This window comes from Myotis yumanensis, unplaced genomic scaffold, assembly GCF_028538775.1.
Source record: "Myotis yumanensis isolate MYYU_CA2020_CCGP unplaced genomic scaffold, mMyoYum1.0.hap1 SCAF_6, whole genome shotgun sequence".
Classification (NCBI taxonomy): domain Eukaryota; kingdom Metazoa; phylum Chordata; class Mammalia; order Chiroptera; family Vespertilionidae; genus Myotis; species Myotis yumanensis.
The window spans coordinates 76521349-76544180 of record NW_027223757.1 but is presented as its reverse complement, the minus strand read 5'-3'; the positions used below and the strand labels follow the sequence as shown (position 1 = coordinate 76544180).

Sequence of the window (22832 nt, the reverse complement as noted above, 5' to 3'; positions counted from 1 at the left end):
ACTTCAAGTGTACCAACACCTGAATTAGAGGGGTGCCAGAAGAAGAGAGAGAGCAAGATATTGAAAACCTATTTGAAGAAATAATTACAGAAAACTTCCCCTACCTGGTGAAAGAAATAGACTTCCAAGTCCAGGAAGTGCATAGAACCCCAACCAAAAGGAATCCAAAGAGGACCACACCAAGACACATCATAATTAAAATGCCAAGAGCAAAAGACAAAGAGAGGATCTTAAAAGCAGCAAGAGAAAGAAAATCAGTTACCTACAAGGGAGTACCCATACGACTGTCAGCTGATTTCTCAACAGAAACTTTGCAGGCCAGAAGGGAGTGGCAAGAAATATTCAAAGTGATGAATACCAAGAACCTACAACCAAGATTACGTTATCCAGCAAAGCTATCATTCAGAAGTGAAGGTCAGATAAAGAGCTTCACAGATAAGGAAAAGCTAAAAGAGTTCATCACCACCAAACCAGGATTATATGAAATGCTGAAAGGTATCCTTTAAGAAGAGGAAGAAGAAGAAAAAGGTAAAGATACAAGTTATGAACAACAAATACACATCTATCAACAAGTGAATCTAAAAATCAAGTGAATAAATAATCTGATGAACAGTATGAACTGGTGATTGTAATAGAATCAGGGACATAGATTGGCCTGGACTGACCTATCAGGGAATGGACTGACTATTCTTGGGGGGGTAAGAGAGTGGGGGGTGCGGGAAGAGATTGGACAATAATCGTGTACCTATGGATGAGGACAGTAGATGGGGAGTGAGGGCGGAGGGTGGGGTGGGAACTGGGTGGAGGGGAGTTATGGTGGGAAAAAAGAGGAAACAATGTAATAATCTGAACAATAAAGATTTAATTTAAAAAAAAATCTGCTCATAGGAGATTTAATTATTTTGGAAAAGTTTATTATTCTCACAATAGCCAGGATCTACACCTAGGTAGAGGCACCTCATTGTTGGACAACGTCAGAAGATTGGTCCTGCATGTGCTGGGCGCCCATGCCTCCTTTATTTAAAACTTGAAAATCTTCCTGGCTTCTTCTATTGCTTTCGCATCTATGGGAGGCTTCCTCTGACTGCCGGGCTGCAGAAACTTCTTCACAGGTGGGAGGTTGCTGATCCTGGTTTTCAGGGCCTGCAATGCACAAAGCACAGCCTCAGATGGAGACACAACACCCACCACTCATTACACAGGCCAGGGGATCTGAGGACAGACCAATGGAGTCCCCTTCATCAGCACCAGCAGGAGGCTGGGAAACAGACACCCAGCAAAATGGAAGATAAGGGGAAGGAAACACACTTCCCTCAGAGACAGGGTTAAGACTTGATTCAGTTCACAGTCTTCTGTGTCTTCCTCCCCACATGGAAATCCTGTGGGTTCTCACTTTAGTGCAGACAAGGAAGACTAATGTGACTGTCAGAGAAACACAGGTAAAGGCTCCAAACTGGAGAAATGAATATGTGGGACAACTGGGCTGGTACTGAAGATAGAAAATATAGGTCAACCATGCGCACAGTCAAAAGCAATCTCCCCTGTGAGAGAGAGAGACAGAGAGAGAAAAGGGACAGTCTGGAGGGAAGCACAGTGCTTGAGAGAAGGAGCAGGAGCTGAGGACAGAGACGCTGAGTCCTGGGTTCTTCTCATTGTGAAAGACAAACTATTCTCTTTGGGGTGGTGTCTGCCTCCAATTTCCATGGCAGAACAAGATTCATTTCCTGCCTCAGACCAGGGCCTAAAGCAAATTTTGGGGACCTGGGGGCAGCGGAGCCTGGAAAATGATGTGATCATAACATGGCCAGTCCAAGAGCCCAGATATTAGATTCCAAGATGGGGGAGGTGGACCTTCCCTCCCAGGGCTGTGAAAGGGGTCACCTTCAGCAGCGGGAAGTTGGCCATTAGGCTGGGGTCAATCTCTTCAACATAGTAGATAAGTTCAACCAGGTGAATGTCAGCCCTGCTGAGCCTGTTGCCAACCAGGTAGTGTTGTCCGTGGCTCTTCAACACCTGGTGAATTGGAGGGAGCAGGTTATGAACACAGGTGCACTCAGGCTGGGTCCCCTGCTCCTGCCCAGGTCTCTCCAGCCTGGCTTCCCGCCTTTGTTGCCTAACTGGGCACCTGAGGAGCATCAAACCATGTTCATTGCCCCTGACTCAGTGAAACAGAGAAAAGCAGGTCTCTGCTGTTCTCTCCTCACTCCTCAGCTGATGCCCAGGCTACCATCTCTTTTTCCTTTTCCCATATCATTGAGCTCCCTCTGCGCATCTTGATCTGGCCCAGGGCTAGCACTGGGTGTGTGTCTGTTGGCCCCTTGCCCTACCCTTTGGAGCCCTGAACTTTAGCACATGGCGCTCTCTCTTTCTCTCTGTCTCCTCTCTCACTTGGGCAAAGATCCATCTCTAGAACATCCTTCTTCAATCCCAAGCAGACTATATCAGAGCCTACATTTCTCCTCTACTCATTTCTGTCTGCTCTACTCATTTCCTGATCTATCTCTTTGGAACCTCATGCAAACCTGGGTCAACTTGAACTCACCATCTCTCTTGCAATATGGGCTCTGTCTCCTAGGTTGCACTATGTTATGATCTGTTGCTGAAATGTCTATATATGAACTGCAGTGATACCTGAAACGCACTTTGTAATTTATCCAAAAATAATGTCTGATTGATAGACAGAGGGACTGAGAGATAGAAACTCATGATAAAGCAAACATAATGAAAGATTAATGTTTGTATCCCCATGGTGGGTGCATATGTGTTTAATTATTCTGAGTGTATGAAATTTTTCATAATAAAAGTTTTGGGGAAATGTATGATATTTATTAAAATATGAGAGGCCCGGTGCATGAAAATTCATGCACTGGAGGGGGGATCCCTCAGCCCAGCCTGCTCACAGTCTAGGAGCCCTCAGGGGTGGGACGTGACCCGACCATCAGGGGAAGGCAGTGCCCTCATCACACCTCTGCTGCTGCCACTGCCAGCAGCGCAAGCTTCGACCAGTCTGTGTTACCTGAGCCTCAGGTGGCCCTGGGCGGCTGGGGGGCTGAGGGAGGGTCCAACCACACCGTGTACCTGCCATGCACCTTCCCCAGGTGGGCTTAAAGGACTGAAGGACTCCAGTCGGGCTGAGGGGACTGGGCACTGCCATCTTGTGGTTATGGGCACCACCATCTTGTGATGGTGTGATGGTCAATTTGCATATTCTGTCTTTATTAGATAGGATTCCAGCAATCACAAAGTATAAAGAGAATAAACACACATAGCACCACCAACTAAACATAATAACACATTGGCAAATACACTTTCAGATTGTGTATGCATATAAAAGAATGGATAATTATGTGGTAAAGAATATGATAAGGTCAAAACCTATTTTGTGCCCTAGCTGGTTTGGCTTGATGGATAGAGTGTCAACCTGCAGACTGAAGGGTCCCAGGTTCGATTCCGGTCAAGGGCACATGCCCAGGTTGCGGGCTCGATCCCCAGTGGGGGGCGTGCGGGAGGCAGCCAATCAATGATTCTCTCTCATCATTGATGTTTCTATCTCTCTCTCCCTCTTCCTTCCTCTCTGAAATCAATAAAAAGATATTTTTTTAAAAAACCTATTTTGTAACATACATTTTTAACTGATGTTATCATGGAGCTCCTTGATTTCAAAGTATCAGTATACTCTAACTGCAGTGCCTACTGACCTTGTCATTGAGTGAATGTACCCTAAACTCAGCACCACAAGGCCCAGGAGGGTGTATTATTAGATTACTATTAAATTTTTCACTCTTTGAATATGGATGAACACACAAGTAATGAATTAAAATTTGTAGAATGAAAGAATGTTTCCTAAGTGCTTTTTAATGCTTTGTAAAGATGAGAGTGTTAGTGTTAAGTCTTTTATATACGTAAGCCTCCGGTAGCCTTACAATCATTATTTTGGTTCATAATTTTTATTTAGTTTGATCTCAGGACATTTGGATCTTGAAATCTTTTTTTACCTTCAAAGGGAAAATTTATGGTCTGCACTACATAAAAAATCATGGAACTTTATTTCCTTAGTTTGCATAGCTTTCCTCTAAAGTCTGACAATATATTTTGTAGATTGTTTGTTCCTTATCATCTTTTCATCTGTCTCATCCTCTCCATCCCACTGCCCCCATCTCTGTTTAGATACTTCTCATCCATCCCAGAAACACTGTTGGGCAATTGGTCTCATGTTTCCTATGCATGTTGCCAGCATATTTTCTGATAAGTTGCCTTCTTCCTGCTTCTCTTGGATGAAAAGCCCCTTCATGGTGTTCTGCCAAATCTACTCCAATCGCTAGTTTGACTCCCAGAGCCTTCCACAGCCCACACTCTAAATGTGGCCATCAAATGCCATCAAATAGAGAATCTAAATCAGGTCCTAGTAAATTGAACTTTTATCTCAGCCGGTGTTGTTCAGTGGTTGAGCACTGACCTATGAAACAGGAAGTCATGGTTGGATTATGGTCAGGGCACATGCCCGGGTTGCAGGCTCAATTCCCAGTGTGGGTCGTGCAGAGGCAGTCAATCAATGATTTTTTCTCATCATTGATGTTTCTAACTCTCTCTCCCTCTCCCTTCCACTCTGAAAGCAGTAAAAATATATTTGTTTAAGAAAAAGAGAAATTTTGCTGACAGATTATAACTTGGGTATAACTGGTACATATCCTCCCCACAGCTGATTTTGATAATAGGCTGGGAGAGTCAGGGTGCTCCATCAGTAGACAGGGGGGCTCATTGTAAGTGAAGGTCAAAGATGCAGGACTGCCCAGGTACCAGTTATCTTTGTCCTCCAGTCTCAGTTCCCCAAACACTGACCAGCCCACTTACCTTTTCAAAGGCTGGGAAATAACGATTTGTTGTTTTCTCTCTGATCTGGGTCATCTTGGCATCTTTTTCATGGGGTGGGCATAGTGGCAAATGCATGATCATTTCATTCAAATCTGCCACACCTTCTGAATACATATCAATCCTGAAAGACAACCAGTGCATATTCCCGGAGATATGTTCCTAGTGTGCCTAACTGGGCTTCCTATAAGAGGTTTTCCTTTTTAAAAATGACCCAATTGTCAACTGTCACCTGCCTTACATGTTATAGTTTAAAAATGTAAGAGAATGGAGAAACAGGAGAGGGCAACTCCATTGGGTGCATTTTTATATGCCAGCCATTCAGCTGTGATATTCACCAAATTTTAACATTTAATATCAAGGTGGATATCTACGTCTAAAATTTTTGTTATGCCCATGACCAAATATACTGACAGAGAACATCAGTGAGGTGTCCAGACTCACAGGCATGGAGAAATTGGTGGAGTCATTGCAAGTACCCAGTGAGATGCTACCTAGAGTTTGCCATCTCTGCTGTGGTTAGTTCTGGGCACAAACTCCATGTGATCCATAAGGCTAAAGACCTACCACCTGAGGAATCTGCAGAGTCCCTGGCACAGACACCTCAGTCATGTCCCTCCCCCTCTCTCATCCTGTTACACCACCCAGGTCCATTTATATGCCCATATTAGCAGTTTTTCCAATGAGTCCCCATAGAACACAGTTCCCATGAAGCACAGTCCCCATAGAACACAGTCCCCATAGAACACAGTTCCCAACCCTTTCTATTTGCTGTTTCTGAACTTTGGCCATGTTTGCGCTGCTCAAGTCTCCACCTAAAACATCAACTGAATTGGTGTGATTCTTTATATATTTCCAACCAGTGCATATTCCAGGAGATATGTTTTATTGTGCCTAACTGGGCTTCCTATAATAGGTGCTCCTTTTTTAAAAGATAAAATTTTATATATTTAATTCAAACACCATAATGCCACTTTTTAAACGTACAATTTTGTGATTTTTCATAAATTCACAGGTTTCTGTACCATCACTGCACTCTAATTTCAGAATATTTCCACACCCCCAAAGGAAATGCTGTGTGCTTTCACAGCTTTCCACATTCTCTCTCCCCCCTACCTCCACCTCCACCCCACCGTCCCCTAGCTCCTGGAAACCAAAATTGCTTTCTGTTTCTATGAAAAGAAATGTTCTTGACACTTCATCTGAATGACATCATACATGAGCCTTTGATGTCTGGTTTCTTTTATGTATCGTAATGTTTTCAAGGCTTATCCACTGTCATTCCTTTTCATGGCCAAATAATATTACATTCTATGGATACACAAAACTTTGCTCATCCATTCATCAGTTGATGAACACTTTTGTTGTTTCCCCTTTTTGAATATTATGAACAATGCTATTATGAACATTTTTGTACAAGTTTGAGTGTATTTTTTATTCTTCTGGGTACATGCATGCTTAGTAGTGGAGGTGCTGACATGGTAAATCTATGTTTAACGCTTTTGGGTAGATAGTTCCTTACACGATTTTAGTTTCAACCATGTGGTCCCATCACAACAGGGAGGCGAGCCCTCCCCAGATGTAGTTGTATTGAATAAATCTAGCTGCTTCAGTACTTACATCAAAATGCTCCAGGTAACCGTAGGATCTTGGGCACCAAACTTTACAAACCTTTGTCAAGTGGCCAGGCCACACAACTGGCTGATAAATTAGGTTCCTGGTAACTATTCTTGTAATTTCTGGAACTTGAAGATTAGCCCCTCGCTATAGCCTCTTCTTTAATAGCCTGAGTACCCGGAGTCATGACTCCACCACCCTCCTGGCTTCATAGTTCACCAGTGTTTGGAAACCTCTGTCACTGCCTGTGCTAGAGCCATGGACTGAGTCTTCTTCTCTAAGAAGCGGAATCCCTCCTCCTCATGCTCCCTGCTGGCCTGGACCTCAGCCTTTACCTCCAAGGCCCATGCTGCTGCTGGTCATGATCCCCTGACACAATCCAGCTCATTCAAGGAAGAATCTAAATTGTTATTAATTGTTGATGAAAAACACAGAAAAAATACCTACAGGGCTCTCTCCTTTATGTCTTTCCCATACAGGTTGTATTTGGCGGCAATATAGTTGAGAATGGCTCTGGTCTGTGCCAGCTTCATCCCATCGATTTCCACCATGGGCACTTGCTGGAACATCAAAGACCCATCTTTTGAAAAGAGAAAAGAAAAAGTAGAGTGAAATGTCTTCACACTCACAGAATGAGAAGATGTTTGTTGAAATAACTACAGATATGAATGGAAGCAAAAAAACTATGGCCTGGTAACATTTTAATAGAAATAGTATTGGGTTTCTGCTTCCTGTTACCTTTTTCTTCACAATCTGCCTTTTATTTTTTTAACTTATTATTTCACTTAACTTTTTACACGTCCAATCCAGATACATAGTAGGTGCCTGTGTTTTTTAGTTGACTTATCTTCATGGATAATTTAGAAAGAAGTTGGAGAGAGGCTGCCAAGGGCCACCAGCCAGATGCCATTTCAAATGAGGAGTTCCCAAAGTAAGTCTTGTGGGGTTCGTGGCATTAAGGCGAATTCTAGGTGAGATTTCTATGTAGCTGCTCTGTGTGCTCTTCAAACTCCAGCACTGGTCAGTGGGTGCAGGCAGGCCCTGCTTTCCAGACTCCAATGCTGCTGGCTCTCTCTCTCTTTATCTTCCTGTTCATACTGTCAAGTGGCCTTCCAACTAATTCAATACCAACTTGTTATCTGAGTCTGTAACACTACTGGGATATTACCTTGTCAAACCCGCCTGAGTCTTATCAAACCTGCCAGATCAAAGGCAACTGCTGGGCTTATTTCTACTCTCTTCACCCTGATGCATATGTTTGAGTGTTGGTGGATAGACTGAGTCCTCAGCAGACACACCTTCACTCATGGTGGGTGCAGAAAGGCAGGAGAAGCAAAGAGGGGCATTCCAGCTCACAGGGGATGGTTGCTTGGCAAATACTCGGAGAGTTCAAGCCCTTCATATCCTACGTGAGTGATAAGACCTGCTCAAGGACCCCCATCCTTACACTTCAACCACTTTTCTTCCTGTCCATCCCTGCCCCATCCCCCACCCCCCCGCCAGCTCCCACCATACACACAAATAGGCATTGCTTGGTGTTCAAACCTCACTATTGACTTTTTAGATACCCTCATCACAGCAATTTAGATACATAGTCTTACCATTTCTTAACTTTTCCAAGTCTTCTGGACTTGCCAAAAATTGCTCTTCAAACTGGAAAGCAGAAACAGTAAAGGAGTTCTTGTTATTCATTCCATAGCATTATAGAACTTAAAAAAAAAATCTTTATTTTTGCCAGTATTACAGATACTCTCCCTTTTCCCCCCCATTGACCCCCGCTACCCGGTTCCCGCTCCATCCCAGGCCTTCACCACCGTATTGTCTTTGTTCATAGGTAATGCATATCCTATATAATAAAGGAGAAACATGCAAATTAACATCCCTCTGCTATGCCCAAGCCATGCCCACTAGCCAATGAGGAGTGGGTATGCAAATTAACCCAACAAAGATGGTGGGTAATTTGCATACATAGAGCAGAGTGGGAGAGCCAGCAGCTTGGAGGAACATGGCTCCCTTGGTCACTCCCTCGGCTGCTCACTTAAGGGGACGCGGTTCCCTTGGTCACCAGATGGTGAGTAGAGCAGGAGAGCCAGAGACTTGGGGGGATGTGGCACCCTCAGTCTGAAAAAACCCAGAGCATGGGGAACACCAGGAATTCTGGGAATAGTAGTTTTGGTGGCAGCCATAGGACCTGAAGTGGAAGCCCAGAGTGCAGGGAGCAGCCCAGAGTGCATGGAGCACCAAGAATGCTGGGAATCATAGTTCTGGTGGCAGATGGCTCTCCTAGACACTAGAGCAAAGTGTTTATTTTTTTCATGATTTATTTTGCTCATTAGATTCCTTGTTTATTTTAATTTTTAGATACAATTGTTGATACATATGTATTTATTGCCTGGAGTACTATTGCGGTTGGGGATGGAAGGAAAGCAAAGGTGAGAGACATACGTAAAATCAGAGTGTCTAGAAAAAATTAAAGGGAAGATATCCTAAAAATTCCAGGAAATCTCCACCAATGGAGCAAAGAAAAAAAATGCCTCTATTATTCTGTGAGCAATAAACCAAACTGGGTTGGGGGTCTCAGACAATTCCCTCATATGATTACAAAGACAGACAGAAACTCCCAGATTGGAGAGGATTCCCCAGAGGGCTCCCAGATTGGAGAGGGTGCAGGTCAGGCTGAGGGACCCCACCCTCCTCCCCTCCCCCCCAGTGCATGAATCTTTGTGCGCTGGGCCCCTAGTATGCATATAAGATCTTTGTGGGTTTTTTTAAAGATCTTTGGTTAACCTTTCCCCTCCCTCCCCCCTTACCTCTGAGATTTGTCAGTCTATTCCCTGTTTCCATTCCTCTGGTTTTATTTTTTTCATGATTTATTTTGCTCATTAGATTCCTTGTTTATTTTAATTTTTAGATACAATTGTTGATACATATGTATTTATTGCCTTCTTCTTCTTCTTCTTCTTCTTCTTCCTTCTTCTTCTTCTTCTTCTTCTTCTTCTTCTTCTTCTTCTTCTCCTTCTTCTTCCTCCTCCTTCTCCTCCTCCTTCTCCTCCTCCTCCTCCTCCTCTTCTTCCTCCTCCTTCTCTTCCTCATCTTAAAGAATACCTTTCAATATTTCATGTAATGCTGTGAAACTCTTTATCTGACCTTCAATTGTAAATGATAGCTTTGCTGGGTAGAGTAATCTTGGTTGTGAGTTCTTGTTTGCATTACTTTGAATATTTCTTGCCATTCCCTTCTGGCCTGCAAAGTTTCTGTTGAGAAATCAGCTGACAGTCATATGGGCACTCTCTTGTAGGTATCTAACTGCTTTTCTCATGCTGCTTTGAAAATTCTCTCTTTATCTTTAACCCTTGGCATTTTAATATGATGTTTCTTGGAGTGGGCCTGTTTGGAACTCTCTGTACTTCCTGGACTTGTAAGTCTATTTCTTTCACCAGGTAGTGGGAAGTTTTCTTTCCTTATTTTTTCAGATAGGTTTTCAATATCTTGCTCTCTCTTCTTCTTCTTCTGGCACCCCCATAGTATGAATGTTGGTATGCTTGAAGTTGTCCTAGTGGCTCCTAAACTATCTTCATATTTTTTTATTCTTCTTTTTTTTTTTCTCTTCTAATTGAGTGTTTTGTTGCTTCCTCATATTCCAAATTGTTGATTTGACTCTTGGAATCCTCTGCTCTACTATTGACTCTCTGTAAATTATTCTTTGTTAAGTTAGTGTATGCTTAATTTTTGACTGGTCCTTATTCAGGTAGTTGATGTTCTCACTAATTTCCTTGAAATTCTCATTAAGATCCTTGAAAGTCTCACCAAGTCCCTTGAAGCCCTCATTAAGATACTTGAGCAATCTCATAACCATTGTTTTGAACTCTATATCTAGTAGTTTGCTTGCTCCCATTTAATTTTGGTATTTTTCTGGAGATTTCTTCTGTTCTTTCATTTATGACATGAACTCTTTCTACTCAGAATTTACTCTTTTGAAAACTCTGACACACACTAAGGTAGAATTCCCAATTAAAGAAGGGAAAAGGGGCCCCCAAATTAGTTTTTAAATTTTAACCAAAAAACAACAACAACTTTAGTTTTTTATATGATTCCTGGATGTGAATATCACCTCTTTCATGTACTGTTTTCTTGAACTTGAGCACATTACTGACTCTTTCCATGTCTATATTCTCATTCATATAATGTGTATAGATATGGTACCTGTGCTATAGGTTGATGGGAATAAATTCAGTTAGTTATGCAAAGGCCTTTAAATAGTACCAGGTGCACAGTGGGTGCTCAATAAATACAAGTTGTCATTGGGTTTTAAAGATGGCTGCTTTTCATATTAACCATCCTCTCCCTTTATTTTTAAAATTTTTAAAAAATATATTTTATTGATTTTTTACAGAGAGGAAGGGAGAGAGACAGAGAGCCAGAAACATCGATGAGAGAGAAACATCAATCAACTGCCTCTCCCACATCTACTGGGGATGTGCCCGCAACCCAGGCACATGCCCTTGACCGGAATCGAACCTGGGACCTTTCAGTCCGCAGGCCGACTATCTATCCACTGAGCCAAACCGGTTTCGGCTTATTTTTTAAATTTAAAGCAATCTAACCTTGGTAAAATACACTCTGTTGTTGACCTACATTCCTTGCCCCACACCCTCTTCAGTCAAGCTGGGATAGAGGAGAGGAAGCCTGGAATGCTCTCAGAATCACCTGCTGCTCACCTCCTGTGCTGAACCCCAAAGCTGAAGTCTGAACTACAGCAAAAATGTTGGGCTACTTGTATCCTATATAATAAAGAGGTAATATGCAAATTAACCCTCATGCCCTCACAAGATGGCTGCCTATGACCAGGCTGGCAGGGGGGTTAGTGAGGGATGACCAAATGACTGAACAAGCAGGCTGTGTGGGGCGACCAGGCCAGCGGGGGGGGGGGGGGGGGGTACTTAGGAGTGACCAGGCCGGGAGGCAGGGGGCACTTGGGGGTTACCTGGCTGGCAGCAGGGGACAGTTATGGGCAACCAGGCCGGCACACAGAGGCAGTGAGGATTCATCAGGCTGGCAAAGGAAAGGGCAGTTATGGGCGACCAGGCAGGCAAGCAGTTGAGCGATTAGGAGCCAGTGGTCCAGGATTGTGAGAGGGATGTCTGACTGCTGATTTAGGACATCCCCTGAGGCATCCCAGATTGGCGAGGGTGCAGGCTGGGCTGAGGGGACCCCCCCCTCCTGTGCACAAATTTTGTGCACCAGGCCTTTAGTATATATAGAAAAAAAACTGGGTGGCACTATTTGCATTTCTGAGCACTTTTTTCGTTATGAAATAGAGAAAGGACCAAGCTCAACTCCTATGCATTCACGAAACATTCAAGAAAATGTAAGCCAAGGCTCAAGTACACATTATTACAGAGGGATAACACTAGAAGGGAGCACTGGAAGGGAAGCTCCTGTCACCCAATGCTATCTCACCTGAAACCCTCTTTTTTGCTCTGACCTGATGAACCAGATCCCTGAATTATTCCATGACTCCCTCCCCAAGAAAACCTGGGTTCCATAGAGACGCCCGGGCCCTCTGATCTGGACTGATAGGTGTGTTTCTCATTGACACCTCTAGAGGGTGGAGCTCAACACAGTGCCACAGAAATGAGTTTTCCACAGGGAATCTGGTATTTTGACACTGTAAGTGCTTGGCTGTGCTCCTAGACACTCCCATTCTTCTTTTAATCACCTGTTTACTGCATCCTGACTGGACTGTAAGCTTCCTGAGGGCAGGGACCTTGTCTGTCCTGTTCATCTGCATATCCCCAGAATCTAGCGCAGAAGCTGCTACTGAAAGGTGCTTAACAAAATTGTTGCTGAGTGGCTGTATTAAATCTTTTAACACACATTTTCTTACAGTCTGCTTCTCCCCATATTTCTGGTTTAGGCTTTAACTTAAATTACACTTATTTTCTAATAGTATTTTATTTTTATCTCTTTATTATGGAAACTTCTAGCATGCATAAAAATAAACAGAAAATCATCCTCCTGTACCCATCACCCAGCTTCAATAATTACCAACTGAATCCAACCCTATGTCGTGTTTGTGCCCACCCACTCTCCCGCTCTTGTAGTAATTTGAAGCCAATTCTAGACATCATCTATTTCATTTTTAAATACTTCAATCTGTTCCTCTAAAACATAAGAATTATTTTTAAAATAACCACAATACATGATCACACTTAAAACATCAACAATGATTCTTTAATATAATCCAATATTCAATCAACGTTCATGTTTTTAATGTTGCATAAATGTTACAAATGATATATTACAGTGTGTTTAAATTCAAATCTAAATAAGGCCCACACATTGTGATTAGTTTCTTAAAGTTATTTTAATTGTTTATGTTCCTTAATAAGAAGAATTTGTTGTTGTTGTTGTTGTTAATCCACACCCAAGTATATTTTTCCATTACTTTTTTTTTCTTTATAGTGAGAGTGGAAGGGAGGGAGGGAGGGAGGGAGGGAAGGAAGGAGGGAGGAGGAGGAGGAGTGAGACAAGAGAGAGAGAGAGAGACAGAGATAGATAGATAGATAGATAGATAGATAGATAGATAGATAGAAAGAGAGAGAGAGAAAGAGAAACACTTATGTGAGAGAGACATATCGACTGGTTGCCTCCCTCACCCTCACTGACCAGGGTGGGGATAGAACTGGCAACTCAGGTATGTGCCCTTGACCAGGAATCCAAACAGTGATCTTTCTATTTGAGGGCCATTGCTCTAACCATGAGCAACCGGCCAGGGTGAGAGGAAATTTTGATAATACATTAGGTTGAATCTGTTCATCTCTTAATAACTGGCAGTTTTTGTTTTAATGGAAAACTTATCAGAAGCTAAAAAAAGCTTATAACTTACTGAGAAAGTGTGGCAGGACAATAAGCAGCTAGGAAAATTCCTGGGCAAGTGGAATAGGGAAACTGAGACAAGAACATTAAACCAGGACAAACAACTTGAACAACTTATGGACAGCTAGTGAAACACAAGACCTTATCTTCCCTAACCAACGACACTTGGGAGCAAATGGTTAATACTTCTCCCTAACCAGAGAATATGTAGCTTAAATCACCTGATCGGGGAGATAGAACACAGAGACCCAATTAATACCATTTGTGCCAGCCAAACCCAAGGACAGATGAAGTCATGGGAACAAATAACAAAAACCCCATTAGAACCAGACAGATCCAAGATAAAAGTAAAATAGTAAAGCAGACCAAAGAATAATCCCCAAGTCCCTATACACTTATTTGGATGCATCAGCATATTAAAAACACAACTGGGAAGCTGATGAATATTCTATGAAGCCCTCCCCTAAGATTCTCCTTCACAGGAAAAAATAATAGATAAGAAGCCCTCAGGACAAAGACAAGTGCAGGCTCATTCTAGAGCACACCCACGCCCCTTCTTGGGCATGAACTTTTTACTTCCTCCAAAACTCTAAGGGTCTCCGTGAGACTTGCAACCAGGAGAGCAGCAGGCTCACCGCCTCATCCTGTCTCCAAGGCCCCCTTTTCTCTGACTTCCCAGTGAGCTAAAACCATCTCTGCCTTGGCTCACTTCTCTCACTGTGACCTTTACTTCCCAGTGAGCTAACAGCAGCCCCGCCTTGGCTCACTTCTTTCCTCTAATGTTTCTCAGGAGCCAAAGCAGACCACTGCCTAGCCTCTCTCCTGTTGCTTCTTCTACCCTAAGTCCTTCCTTTGCTTCACTGCCCCATCTTTTAAAAGGTTAAATGAATAAGCAAACAAACTTACAGTACTCTCAAAATCACATGAACTCCTGTTGTGAAACCTTTCCTACACCAGGTTAAGAACCCACACACTACACCGTGGCCAGAGGCAGACCCTCCCTGGCCCAGTCCCTGTCCGGTAACAAAAGTACTTCATTACAGTCAATGTTAGATCCAACTTAAGGTGACAGAACTCAGTACCCACCTCAACTCCAGCTGCAGCCAGGAGCCACCGGATGGACTCCATTCTGCCTCGTGCATTGAAGTAGTGAAGCTTGGGCTTTCCAGCCATGATGCAGTCTCCTGAATTCTCTAAACATGAATGAATGAATGAATGAATGAATGAAACACAAACATTCACTTTATGATGTGTGGTAGAAGAACACCAACAATGCTGAGGGAGTATGTGCCCTATTCGTGGCAGAATTGAAAGAGTCCCTAGAACATCTTTCTTGGTCTGATTTCTCACCCATCAATAGCCACCCCTGAAAAATTGCTCCAAATCATTGTTATGTCTCTAGTGGGTAAAATCTGATTGACTTGGCAAGCAATAGGGGAAAGTGTGTGGTAAAGATGTATTTGTGGGTGTTACAGGGAGGGGAAGGATTAGAAAAGTAATGACTATTGAAAATCTCCTAATGATTCTGGCCCTTTGGACACATTATATCTTTAATCCTCATAACAGCCCTATGAATTAGTTATTATACACATTATTCAGCTCATGAAACCAAGGCACAGAGGTTAAATGACATATTCACAGTCATACTCCAGCTAGTGATGGAAATTGAAATCTAAAAATGAGCTTAAAAAGGGCAGGGCCAGAAACCCCCAGGTGTGGGCCCTGGGAGCCTGTGAGGTAGCTTGAAACCAGAGGACTTCACTGACAGGGAGGGGGAGGGAGCAGGGTCAGTCCTCAGCGCCTTGGAGTTTATGCTGCATTTGTTCAAAAGCTGAAATTAGGCCAGAGACTCACTTAATTGTAGCTCTAAAGACCCGAATTCTTTCCACAAACACAGGGTGCTAATTCCCTACCTTTTTTGGAATTCTACATTTTACCTATACTTGGTGTGTTTTATAAGCTAGAAAATTAAAGTTACTGCATTAACTTGACAGTCAGAATGGAATGAACATTTGTTCAACGCCTATCATACAATGGGCATTCTCTCACCTATTTATCTTCACTTAATCCTATAAAAATCACCTGAGATGGATTCTGTTATTACTCTCCTTTTACAGTTGGGGATACTGAGGCTTCCAGAGTAGCTTGCTCATGGTTAAGTGGTATCCACCAACTTAAAAAATGAAATAAAAAAATAGAAAATACCAGAGTGCATTCTATTAACAACAGGTAAGCATTGTTTCATGAGGTTTAGTTTCAGTTACGTTTGTTGTTTGTGTAGATGTGTGCACGTTTGCACACTTGCTTGGTTATTATAAGAGGAGGAGATAGTTTGGTTGTGTCTGGTCTATCCCAGGCTGCATAGCTACTGGACATAGCCAGGAACCTGAGAATGAAACTCAATGGCTCCAACAAGAGACACAACTAGGTCTATCATTGCGTGAATGGAAACACACAGGATCCATTAAAAGCATGAATCGTAGCCCTGGCCGGCTTGGCTCAGTGGGTAGAGTGTCAGTCCAGGTTTGATTCCGGCCAAGGGCACATGCCTGGGTTGCGGGCTTGGTCCCCAGTGGGGGGCGTGCAGGAGGCAGCCAATCAATGATTCTCTCTCATCACTGATGTTTCTATCTTTCTCTCCTTCTCCCTTCCTCTCTAAAACCAATAAAGAAATACATTAAAAAAAAAACCCACACATAGTGAAAACCAAGATGGCGGCATAGGTAAACACCTGAAATTGCTGTCTTGCACAACCACTTCAAAAATACAACTAAAAGACAAAACAGACATCATCCAGAACCACAGGAAGGCTGGCTTAGTGGAAATTCTACAAAAATACAAAAATAAAAAAAAATAAAAGCATGAATCGCAAAGCCAGGACTTAGAAAGAAACAGTTGCATTTTCTTTGTAAATCCCAAGTGCTGTTTAGAAAACATTAAATCTCCTGAAAAATTTTGTTGTTGTGGAGTTTGAGACAAAAGACATACTTCTCTTTACCCAATGGATATATCTCTGAAAAAGTGAGTGGACTTGAATTTTAATACCAAAATGTTTTTAATATACACATTGTGGATATGATATTCATGAATCTAAGCTTTAGAAAGTAAAGACTATTGTGGAAACATATTTAATCAACCTGTTTTGGGTTTTTTGTTTGTTAGCTTTTAAAATATATTTGTATTGATCTCAGAGAGGAAGGGAGAGGAGAGAGAGGTAGAAACATCAGTGATGAGAGAGAATAATTGATTGGCGGCCTCCTGCAAGCCGTACACTGGGGATTGAGCCCACCACCTCCTAGTTCAAACCGTGACCTCCTAGTTCTTAGGTTGACGCTCAACCACTGAGCCATGTTGGCTGGGCAATCTGTTTTATAAGTGGAGATTCTGTCTATTGTACTTTATTATCGTGGGAAATGGAGATGCAATGATTCAGCAGAAGTAAGAGGAGAATTTAGCACTAGCATGTGGCAGGTGTTTGCTATGGACTAGAATTCGCAGAGCTTAGTGACTCAAATCCTCTCACTAAGCTCCCTCCTCCATTGATTGAGGATCAAGTTACAAAGAGAAATAATTTCTATCTTATGTAATGTTTTATCATAAAGCTCCTCCTTAAAAGCAACTTTCTTCCCCTTCCAAATAGGAGGTACCCAATGTCCTGATATGACAGGGCCAAAAGTTATCATGAAACTGCCTGGTCAGCAGAAAATGAGAACCACAGGTAGTCAACGACTTGCCAGAGGTCACACACCTTTCTTCCTGATTCTCAGTCTCTACTTACTGTGTCTACCCTCTACAACGACCCTAGGAAACAGCTTCTAATATCCTATTTTAAAGACAAGGAAACTGAAGTTTAAACAGATAAAGCACCACCTCTACTCTCCTATGGTTTGTTAGTGTTAGGCTAGTTTGAACACATCTTCTGATTTCATAACACTTTGGCAGGCTTTTTGCTTCTCTCCTGAGACCTTTGTTCATTTTTCCCATTCAGAACCCATTAGTCAGCTAATGGTTAAAGAGGAGGGAAAGAGAAAAATATTGAACTCACAAGTTCCTTTTTGTTCCCTGATTTTTAGTGGTTTGACAAAAAGAAATATTAATATGTGCATGCCTTGTTTTACATTGATATCCTAAAAAATTATGAGTGAATTGGGAACTAGCATCATTATATTTCACCTAAATAAGGAAGTCAGCTTATATTTCTTGAAAGGAATATGTGCTTTCATGATAATTCCGTAGTAAAGAAAAGGAGCTAAGTCTCTTGGGGTGGTCCTCATCACAGAGTTTTTTGTTTTGTTTTTTTAACAAAATCAAATCCAAATGATTTACTATCACAAGAAATGCAAAAGGACTAATTTTATCAGTTACTAACTTATAAAACTGGACTAAAACCAAAATTAATTATATGCTGCTTTAAGGCACAGAAGGACTGAAGCTGGTTCCAGCCCTCTGGGAGCCATATGTGGTAAACAGTTACCAGACCAGCTCCTTGCCCTCAGGGTCCGAGTCAGCTGAGAAAGACAGGAACCAGGACTGGTCCCTGCTCTCATTGGTCACAGTCTAGTGGGCAGACATGAGAACCTGACTGACTAGGTCACACCCCTCCTTTGTCACACCCTGCTAAGGTTAAACACTGGAACCAAGCCTGCTCCATGTCCTCAGGGGTCACAGACTGCTATGGGAGAACAGACATCAGGTTGGGTCCCATTGCTGGAGTCAGTGTCTTGTGTCATTCAGCAGAGAGCTAGTCCCTCGCTGTAGTCCTGGAAACCAGCAGCGCTGTCCCAGCAACCCTCCTACAGGTCCCGGCTTTGTTGAGGCTGGTTTGCAGGCTCCAAGACAGCCCTCGTGGCATTTCTTAGCACAGAGATGGGAGACTTAGAGACAAAGCCCAACTCCTTTCCTTGTAAGGTTCATAAAGTGGTCAGGTTGTTTAATATTTGCACCCCAATTCTCTCTTCTAAAAATAGAGATAGGTAATATGTTCTTTTGAGGGCTATTGAGAAAATTAAATGTGAAAATGTACATAAAAGTCATCAATAGGGCCGAAACCGGTTTGGCTCAGTGGATAGAGAGTCAGCCTGCGGACTGAAGGGTCCCAGGTTCGATTCCGGTCAAGGGCATGTACCTTGGTTGCGGGCACATCCCCAGTGGGGAGTGTGCAGGAGGCAGCTGATCAATGTTTCTCTCTCATCGATGTTTCTAACTATCTCTCTCCCTTCCTCTCTGTAAAAAATCAATAAAATATTTTTTTTAAAAAGTCATTAATAGGAATTAGTAAATGGAGGTCCCCTCCTATTCCCAGTTCCAGGGAGATGGGTGAGTCTTTGGACACATTGGTTAGCACATGTGTCTTCTTTTATCTGTCTATCTATCATCTATCTATCTATCATCATCTATCTGTCCATACTCCATCATCTGTCTATTGTCTACATCTGCCAATCATCTATTTGTCAATCTATTTATCTATCTAGCTATCTATCTATCTCTTGACTCAGAGTTCCAGAACAAATAATATTTTATTCACCCATAGTCATTCTGCATGTTACCCAGCTTTTTTCATTAACCACGTTCTCCTAACCGACACATATTTTGTGTATTTAGTTGGAAATACTTTATGGTTGATTTTGCAGTTGGCTGTTAAATCTATGTAATCTTTCCAAGATAAAGTTGTTTTCAAAAATGCAGTAATTCTCTATCCATTTGCACCTCTCATTCAACTCCACAGACTGTAAATAGCACCAGGATGGAACTCTATCCCACTCTGTGTTCTTCCTGAAAGTGCAGAGTGAGATGAAGGGGAAAAGTGAGAATATTAATCTTAACTGTGGTGACTGAATCGATAAAGTGATGATTTCTTGTAAAGAAATGCTCATTGCTGCTTCTTAAAGGTATAAAGCTTGAAAATTTGAGAAAATATATGTTAACACTATGGTCAAGTACATTCCTTGAAACTAATTAAATGCACATTTCTGTAATATTTTTCAACAAACAAACAAACAAAAAATAGAACAATGAACAGGACAGCTCCTCACAAACGTATTATCCAGCCCAACACGCCAACAGCACCACACTTGAGAACCCTGTTCCAGCCATTTGCTAGACTGGCTGTGAATCCCAGAGAGCGCGCGGGACTTCTCAGTTAGCTAATCACAGCAGAGACTGAGTGCAATCTAGTTCCCCTGACATTCAGACTGATTTCATCCTATCATGATAAATTTAATTTTGAACTTTCACAGCCTCAATAGTATTACAGTATTACCATTCACAATGGCTGCACGTTGACTCTTTCGACAGAGAAAGTAACTTCAGTACAAACACCTACACTCTCTTGCACTGGTCAGATTCTCAGATTACCTAAAATGCTATCATTTTTTTCTTCTCCTATTATTACTTTTTCTCACACCACAATGCTCATGGTCTCGCTTTCTAAATTCTTCTATTTTACATTTTCATAAAGATGCATCCAACAGTAATAGAATGCACAACTCTCGAACTGTTCCTAAGCACACCAAGAAGGCACCATGTGAGTATAAAACAGACATTTTCTTGTACTAAGAACACATTTTGATATATTGTTTTGGTGACTTCACTGTGAGGATGTGGTGCCATATATGAAGGTTTATAAAACCAGTACTTACCTTATTAAAGTCTATCTCCCACTTGTCTCAGCAACTCACAGCCACCTCCTCGTGTGTTTAGCAACGGTTTTTACAGTTGAATAACTCCTCCTCTCTGAGACGGGAAGCTTCCAGATAAGGGAAATCCCCTCCCACAATGTTCAGTGTCCATGGGTTCAATGCCAAATAAGAAGAAAAATGACAAGTCATCCTCGGATCACGAAACGACTGGTTAATATGTTCCTTCTCAAGGTCAGCAAATAAAAGATTAAACAAAACTTTTCAGATTGTGAAACTCTCTCAGCCAATCAGTGGGCATGGCTTTTTGAAGAGCCTGCTGTGAGGTTTGCATGAATTGGATGCAAGGACTAAGGCAAATAATAAACCTCTTCTGTGAGCAGCAAAGGGAGCTGAGGTCAGTAAAGGGCAAGCTGATGGTGGAATACTTTTTCTGTTGGGTTTTGGATAAAATACAGGACACCTGATTAAATGTGAATTTCAGACAAGGGACATACTTATTCTAAAAAATTATTTATTGTCTATCTGAAATTCACATTAAACTGGGCATCCTGTATTTTCTCTGCTAAATCTGGCAACCTGGTCAGTACACCTTTTCCTCTATGCCACACTCATATCAGGCTTGCTAGCCTCTGGGCCTTTGCACAAGCCATTTGTTCTGTTTGGAATACTCTACTTTGAGCCACTACAGCATTATTGACCTTATATGTTTAATATCAGTTTTCCCCAAACTCTGTGAAGTTTTGGAGGTAGGGCTTTTATCTTGTTCCCAGTCATGTCCCCAATTGTCTGGCACAGCACCTGGCACATAATAGCTCAATAAATAACATAGTTTTTTAAATTATTAAATGGAAAATTTCCAACAAATACAACCATAGAGAGAATGGTAGAAAGTAGAGAAAGCACAACATACCCATCCCCCTGCTTCAGAATTGCCAACAATGTTTTTGATCCGTACCCTGTTGTGGGGAGGTCATGGTGGTGACCTCCTAAAAAGACAGATCCATGTCCAAATACCTGGAACCTGTAAATGTGACCATACTTAGAAAAAGGGTCTTTGCAGGTGTAATTAAGTAAGGGAACCTGAGATGACATCATCCTGGATTATGTAGGTGGGCCCCAAACCCAATGACAAGTGTCTTTACAACAGAAGAGAAGACACAGACACACAGACGGTGAGTTCATGTGAAGACAGAGGCAGAGATTGGAGTGATGTGACCATGAGCCAAGGAAAGCAAAAAGCCACCGGAGGCTGAAGGAGACAGGAAAGGGTTCTCTAAAGCTCTGGAGGAAGTGCAGCCCAGACAACACTTTGACTTTGAACTTCTGGCTTCCAAAAGTGTGAAGAATACATTCTGCTGTTTTAAGTCCCTCCGTTTTAGTAATTTGTTATAGCAAACACAAGAAACTAATATATGGTAACCTACTTCTCCCACAACCATGGGATTATTTTGAAGCAAATCCTTGACAGCCTATCACCCATCTATCAGAAATTGAGTATGCCAATCTCTAACAGGTAAGGACTCTTTCTAAGCATAATAATACTCTTCTCTCGTTAGACTAAAAATTATAATCCCTTAATTTCATTAAATATTCAGCATTCCAATTTCATCCATTGTCTCATGAGGGTTTCTTTACAGTGAACTTATTTGCATCAGAATCCATGCAAGATCCCTATGTTGCACTTGAATGAGATGAATACATCCATGAAGACATGAGTGAATGAATACAGATGTCAGACAGAGGAGAATGTGTGTGAAATCCTGAGGAATTCCCAAAGCCCAGATTCAAACCCTTAGGTCATCAAGCTGTGGGTGGAGTTGGGCAAGGTGTTATGGCCATTTGTGATGGAGCAGTAGAGATGCCGCCCAGCCATGCCCGCACACCAGACCCTCTCAGGAGCGTGTGGAGGCACGGTGGCATTCAGCTTTGTTAGAGGGCTCTGTGGGAAGGTACAGAGAAGAGCCCGACTCACCCTGGGAAGCAACTGAGGTGAGGAGCTAAGCATGGTCAGGTGGAAGGAGGGGGTGAGGACAGATGGGAGGAGGAATTCCCACAGGCCTGGAACTCACTGAAGGACTTAAAGAAGGTGGTGATACTCAAATGTGCATTTTAGGAAAATCATTTTGGTTGCAAGGAGACAGCAGACTAGGTGGAAGGGAAGCTACAGTCAGGGAACCCTATGTGTCTGTCCGCTCCTTCTCCATGCTATGGGGAAGCTCATTGTGGGAAGAAGAACTCAATTATGCCAAAGCCCAAAACCCAGATTCTCTGGGAGGGTGTCATTATAAGCCACGAATGTGGCCAAAGTTAGAAATCACTCCTAATCCAGCCACTCTGGCCCAGTGACAGGCCAGAAAAATAGAAAAAAGATTTTATATGCATTCAGTAACATATAATTTATACATGTAATCTGTACCTTGGAAGTCCAGGTCTGAGCAACATTGAGTGATCTGAGAGAAAGCCCAGCCAGGGGCTCCACAGAACATTAAGTACCAGAGCGTTGATGTGCCAGGGAGTCATGGACTGAAAGGCACCAGAGAGCAGAGCTTGGGTTTGTTGTCTTGTTCATCATTTCCCCACCCGCTAGGACACTAATGAGTCCATAGTAGGCATATCGCTGTTGTATTGCACGACAGCAAAACTCATAACAAAAACATTTTTATTACCAGAAGGAAAACAGCTCTTAAAGAAAATTTCTTATGCCATTACCAAGAGGGGTACCTGTTTTCTTGTGAACAACTGAGAATGTCAGATATGAATTCGACACTCAACACTTTGAAGAGCTTTGTGACAGACACATGACAATTACTGGAAAAGATGAAAGAGACC

General features: G+C 42.3%; 1 protein-coding gene across 2 annotated transcripts; it reads right to left on the bottom strand.

The window, feature by feature from the left end:
* Positions 1-842: 842 nt before the first annotated feature.
* On the bottom strand, positions 843-20154 carry LOC139012442 (glutathione S-transferase A1). 2 transcript variants are annotated; one of them, XM_070418426.1, is made up of 7 exons: positions 20004-20139; positions 14452-14558; positions 8088-8139; positions 6934-7066; positions 4852-4993; positions 1882-2013; positions 843-1143 (listed from the first exon to the last, which is right to left on the bottom strand). In XM_070418426.1, the coding sequence occupies exons 2-7, from the start codon at positions 14536-14538 to the stop codon at positions 1021-1023; spliced, it is 669 nt and encodes a 222-aa protein (XP_070274527.1). In that variant the 5' UTR covers positions 14539-14558; positions 20004-20139; the 3' UTR covers positions 843-1020. The 2 variants fall into 2 exon arrangements, with proteins under 2 accessions (XP_070274527.1, XP_070274528.1); XM_070418427.1 differs by lacking the exon at positions 1882-2013 and having other exon boundaries at positions 20004-20154.
* Positions 20155-22832: the final 2678 nt, after the last annotated feature.